Genomic DNA, 5411 nt, shown 5'->3' with positions numbered 1-5411 from the left:
CCCGTCTGGGCCCCGCCCCTTCCCCTCTTTTTCTTCCGGCTGGGCCGCCCCGCCTCTTCCTGAGCAACCCACCTGGGCCCCGCCCCTTCCGCTCTTTTTCTTCCGGCTGGGCCGCCCCACCTCTTCCTGAGCGACCCGCCCCTTCCGCTCTTTTTCTTCCGGCTGGGCCGCCCCGCCTCTTCCTGAGCGACCCGCCTGGGCCCCGCCCCTTCCGCTGTTTTTCTTCCGGCTGGGCCGCGCCGCCTCTTCCTGAGCGACCCGCCTGGGCCCCGCCCCTTCCGCTCTTTTTCTTCCGGCTGGGCCGGCCCGCCTCTTCCTGAGCGACCCGCCTGGGCCCCGCCCCTTCCCCTCCTCTTTTTCTTCCCGCCGACTTTGGGCCCGGGGAGGCGGCGCCGGAAGTGGGGCAGAGCGACTTCCGGTGGCGGCGAGCCGGTCGCTCGGCCAGGCCTCCCCCCGCTCGGGCCTCCTTCCTCCCCCCCTCCTCCTCCTCCCCCCCGGGCGGACCCCCGAGAAGCGGCGCCGGGGGGAGGCGGAGAGGAGGTGAGCCCAGCCCGGCAGGAGAGGCCCCCCACCCACTCCCCGTCCGCCTCTTTCTCCCTGGGTGCCGGTGGAACTCGCGGCCACCGGAGCCCGATGCCCAGCGCGGAATCTCCCAGGTGTGAAGCTGCCCTAGACTGGGGAGAGGGCGTGGGGGGGGAGGGGGAGGGACTCCAGTGCTGGAGGTTCCCCCCGGCGAGATAGTGGGGGGGGGGTCTGCAGGGGAGCCCGAATCCTGCTCAAGGAGGCTACCCCAGCAGGGAAAGATTAGCAGCGGGTGCTCGGGGCAAAGGCCTGGGTGAGGCTGGGGTGGCTCGTTGGGATGCTGGGCATCCTTTAGGCATGCACTGGTGATGCCTTGGTGGAGCAGTGGGCTAATGCCTCCTTAAGTAACACCAGCTGCCTGCAATTAGTGCAGGTTCGAGTCCCACCAGGCTCAAGGTTGACTCAGCCTTCCATCCTTCCCAGGTAGGTAAAATGAGGACCCAGATTGTTGGGGGCAATTAAGCTGACTTTGTAATAATGCCGCTTGGTGTGTGTGTGTGAAAGCCCTAATAAGCAGGCATATACATAGAATGAAGGCTACTGCTAAGCTTGTAAGCCGCCCTGAGTCTTCGGAGAAGGGCGGGATATAAATGGAATCAAAATAAATAAAAATAAAATATACATAGAATGAAGGCTACTGCTAAGTTTGTAAGCCGCCCTGAGTCTTCGGAGAAGGGCGGGATATAAATGGGATTAAAATAAATAAAAAATAAAATGTACTCTAGTTGGGTCAGGAAACGTCTGCAGGGAAAGAAGCCAGCTCAGAGAGTACTAAGGGCCCCACAATTCTCTTCCTCCTCCTCCACAAACCTCACTCCCTTCCAGCATTGATGATGTTCCTTAGTTGGAGCATGAAACGTCTGGAAGAAAACAAGCAAGCTCAGAGAGCATGCAGAACGAGCTCACAGTTGTCCTGCCCCCCCCACCCACTTCTTCCTTCTCTCCATAAAGCCCGCTCTACACTGATGATGTTTCCTAGCTGGGTTGTGAAACATCTGCAAGAAAATCACCAGAGAGCACTGAGGACACCACAGTCTTCCTCCTCTCCGCAAACCCCACTGCCTTCTGGGGCTGATGGTGTTATATAGTTTGGGTAATGAAACATCTGCGAGAAAGCCACCAAGCTCAGAGAGCACAGAGGACCCCACAGCCCTCCTCTTCCTCCTCCCCTCCTCCTTTCTCTAAAGCCCAATCCCTTCTAGCACTGATGACGTTACCTAGTTTGGCAGTGAAATGTTGCGAAATAAAACCGCCAAGCTCGGAGAGCGCCGGTGACCCACCTACCCGCCCCCTCCCTTCAACCCTGAGCTACAAATATTCTCTTCTCTTGGTCCCCTTTAGGCTTGTCAACATGACCGAGAGAACGGAAAGTCTCCATTTCCAGTTTGACAACTACGGGGACTCCATGCTGCAGAAGATGAGCAAGCTGAGAGAGGAGAACAAATTCTGCGACGTCACCGTCCGCATCGACAACCTGGAGGTCCACGGCCACAAGATCGTCTTCGCCGCCGGCTCGCCTTTCCTGAGAGATCAATTCCTGCTGAACGACTCCAGGGAAGTCAAGATCTCCATCCTGCAGAGCTCCGAGGTCGGGCGTCAGCTGCTTCTCTCCTGCTACAGCGGCGTGCTGGAGTTCCCCGAGATGGAGCTGGTGAACTACTTAACGGCTGCCAGCTTCCTCCAGATGAGCCACATCGTGGAGCGCTGCACCGAGGCGCTCTGGAAGTTCATCAGGCCCAAACAGACGCTGGAAAGCAAAGGGGAAAGCCAAGCCCGGGCCAACTCTTCCCAGCCGAAGGAGGCTGTTGGAGCCAGTGGGGAGGGGGGGGGAGAGGAGGAGGAGGAGGAAGAGAACGACGAGGAGGAGGAGGAAGACTCCTTGCAGCCTGATTCGCCTTGCCTCCATCCCTCGGAGGACAGCATGGACATGGACGATAGCGACATCCAGATCGTGAAAGTGGAGTCGATCGGGGAGGTGGCCGAGGTGGGGAGCAAAAAAGACCCCAGTCAGTTCATTTCCTCTGAGCAGCAGCAGCAGCAAAGCGCCCTTCCTTCCTCGGAGCCCCAGCACTCCTTGATCAACTCCACCGTGGAGAATCGGGTCGGCGATCTGGAGCAGAGTCAGCTCCACAACTACGCCCTCTCCTACTCGCCGGCCGACAACCTCATCGTGGCTTCCAAGGACCTCTTTGGGCCCAGCAACCGGGGGGTGGACAAGGGCCTGCAGTGGCACCACCAGTGCCCCAAGTGCACCCGGGTCTTCCGGCACCTGGAGAACTACGCCAATCACCTGAAGATGCACAAGCTCTTCATGTGCCTGCTGTGCGGGAAGACCTTCACCCAGAAGGGCAACCTCCACCGCCACATGCGGGTCCACGCGGGGATCAAGCCCTTCCAGTGCAAGATCTGCGGGAAGACCTTCTCCCAGAAGTGCTCCCTGCAGGACCACCTGAACTTGCACAGCGGGGATAAGCCCCACAAGTGCAATTACTGCGACATGGTCTTCGCCCACAAGCCAGTCCTGAGGAAGCACCTCAAGCAACTCCACGGCAAGAACAGCTTTGACAACGCGAACGAGAGGAGCGCCCAGGACTCGGCCATGGACTTCGACACCTTCGGCTGCAGCTCGGGGGCCGACTCCAAGGGCTGCCCCACGAACGAAGCCAGCCAGGTGCTGGATGCGGGGAAGCTGGCCCAGGCCGTGCTCAGTTTACGGAGCGAAAGTGCCTGTGCGAATTAAGGGGCTGCCCCCAGCCTCTCTCGGAGAGCGAGAAGACCGCAGGGCGGCTGCGGTGGGAGCAGGCCTAGGCCTCAAACCCCGGAAGGGCTCCGCTTTTTTTGAGCTCGGGGGCCGGACCTAACCTTGCCTCTTCCCTTAGAAGGATTGGGTGTGACTTTGTCTCTTTTACCAATGGAACCTCCTCCTGTGACTGTTACAAGAGCTGGCACAGGGGAAAAAAAACCCCGGTGTGGTAAGTTCTGCCAAATAAGAAGCCACTGGATCATGAGCCAGCCAAAGGCGTAAAAACAGGAACAGACACGGCCCGTTGTGGCAGAGTTTTTAAGCTAAAGACAGGACTGTATTCTTAGAAAACGGAAAAAGAAAAACACTGGATAATTATAAAGTCTTTTTTTTTTTACTTGGCCGCCTCTGGGCGGCCTTCCTTCTTTTGTATTCTTTCTTAAAACCATCAAGGCACTTCCCTTTCGCTCCTCCCACCCGAAGGGGCATCGCCTCTTTAACAAGGTCGTTCCTTTCCAGTGGTGACGGGGAGAGCAGCAGGAGCAATTGCTCTCAAAGCAGAGTTTCCCAGCCTTGGCCCGTTTTAAGAGGTGTGGACTTCAACTCCCAGAATTCCCCAGCCCAGTCCGGCTGGACTGGAGGATTCTGGGAGTTGGGAGTCCACACATCTTGAAATGGGCCGAGGCTGGGAAACTCGGCTTTGAGAGCAAACCCGGGAGAGCTGGACCAACAGACCGGTGGGATGGCCTTTTTTTGCTGTAGGACAGGCCTCGTCAAACGTGACCCTTTTAGGACTTGCGGACTTCAACCCTCAGCGTGCCTGGCTGAGGAATTCTGGGAGTTGAAGTCCACTAGTCCTAAAAGGGCCACGTTTGAAGACCCCTGCCGTAGGATGACCCTATCCTGTTGACTCTTTGCTCAGGCTCATATCCTACAGCAGGGCTTTTCAAACGTGACCCTTTTAGGACTAGTGGACTTCAACTCCCAGAATTCCTCAGCCAGGCACGCTGAGACTTGGAAGTCCGCAAGTCCTAAAAGGGCCAAGTCCTACCCACCGGAATAGGTGTCATCACATCCTTTGTAGAAAACGGCGTCCTTAGGCTAGAATGGTTGAAGTTTGCATGTCTCTCCCCCCTCCCCCCTGCCCACCCCCTCACCCACGTGATTCTTTAGAACTCCAAATGGGCTTTCTTAACGGCTTCCCTTCCAAGGCTGGCAGGGCCTCGGAGCTCATCCACCTCTATATTCTTAGCTGTCATCCCTGTGGTCAGTTCCTTCCGTTGTCCCTGAAATCCCAAGTCCTCTATTTCCCCCCCCCCCCAAGATTATATATATATGGTGCTTAAGATACTGTTGGCACTTGGTTCAGTTGCTAGAAGTAACGCCACAGAGGACAGGATCTCTTTTGAAGGATTCTTGTTGTGCCCTCAGCACTGAAAGGCAGAGGATCCTCAAGGCAGAGAATCGACTCTTCGGGGCATTATTCCTGCGGGGGAGGAATTCCCAAGCAGTTACTAGTTGGAAGGTGGATTATAGTGTATCGTGTGAGCGGTGTTTCGTTCACTTAGCCAATATTCTAGCGTAGAAAACCCTGGGTGTTTTTTTTCTATACGATGGGTCTTTTTTTTTCCCTGGGAATTCCAGCAAGCAGGAAGTCCTAGGGGCTCCCCTGCACACGCGTGCTAGTCGTTTCCGACTCTAGGGGCCGGTGCTCATCTCCGTTTCAAAGCCGAAGAGCCAGCGCTTGTCCGAGGACGTCTCCGTGGTCACGTGGCCGGCATGACTAGACGCCAAAGGCGCACGGAACGCCGTTCCCTTCCCACCGTAGCGGTCCCTATTTTTCTACTTGCATTTTTTACGTGCTTTCGAACTGCTAGGTTGGCAGAAGCTGCGATGTTTACTTCCCCCTAAGAAATAGTTTCCTCTCGAAAAACACGACTGGGGACGTCTGGCCTCTCCAAAAAAAAAAGACCTCCCAGCCCCTCGCGTATTTCAAGGGGAAACGCCTGACTTTCTGCCCGAGAGATCTCCAGCCAAGGAGTTGCACGAATGCAGCTTCCTCGCTTCCCATCCCGTCGTCCTCGTC

At 56.8% G+C, this 5411-nt stretch overlaps 1 protein-coding gene across 3 annotated transcripts; it reads left to right on the top strand.

Annotated features, from left to right (window-relative positions):
• Positions 1–428: 428 nt before the first annotated feature.
• Positions 429–4102, top strand: ZBTB26 (zinc finger and BTB domain containing 26). Of its 3 annotated transcripts, none has more exons than XM_083375146.1 (2): positions 429–540; positions 1924–4102. In XM_083375146.1, exon 2 carries the CDS (start codon positions 1934–1936, stop codon positions 3320–3322), a length of 1389 nt encoding a protein of 462 aa, XP_083231272.1. In that variant the 5' UTR covers positions 429–540; positions 1924–1933; the 3' UTR covers positions 3323–4102. The 3 variants fall into 3 exon arrangements, with proteins under 3 accessions (XP_083231272.1, XP_083231271.1, XP_083231273.1); XM_083375145.1 differs by having other exon boundaries at positions 430–656; XM_083375147.1 differs by lacking the exon at positions 429–540 and adding an exon at positions 840–1005.
• The last annotated feature ends 1309 nt before the right edge of the window (positions 4103–5411 follow it).

This window comes from Vipera ursinii (assembly GCF_947247035.1).
Source record: "Vipera ursinii genome assembly, chromosome: 16".
In the NCBI taxonomy this organism is placed as follows: domain Eukaryota; kingdom Metazoa; phylum Chordata; class Lepidosauria; order Squamata; family Viperidae; genus Vipera; species Vipera ursinii.
This window is presented reverse-complemented; position numbering and strand designations above follow the sequence as displayed.

Coding starts and splice junctions, on each gene's coding strand:
- ZBTB26 (XM_083375145.1), top strand. CDS start 634: ATGCCCAGCGCGGAATCTCCCAG. Junction 657..1,923: donor CCCAGCGCGGAATCTCCCAG/GTGTGAAGCTGC, acceptor GGTCCCCTTTAG/GCTTGTCAACATGACCGAGA.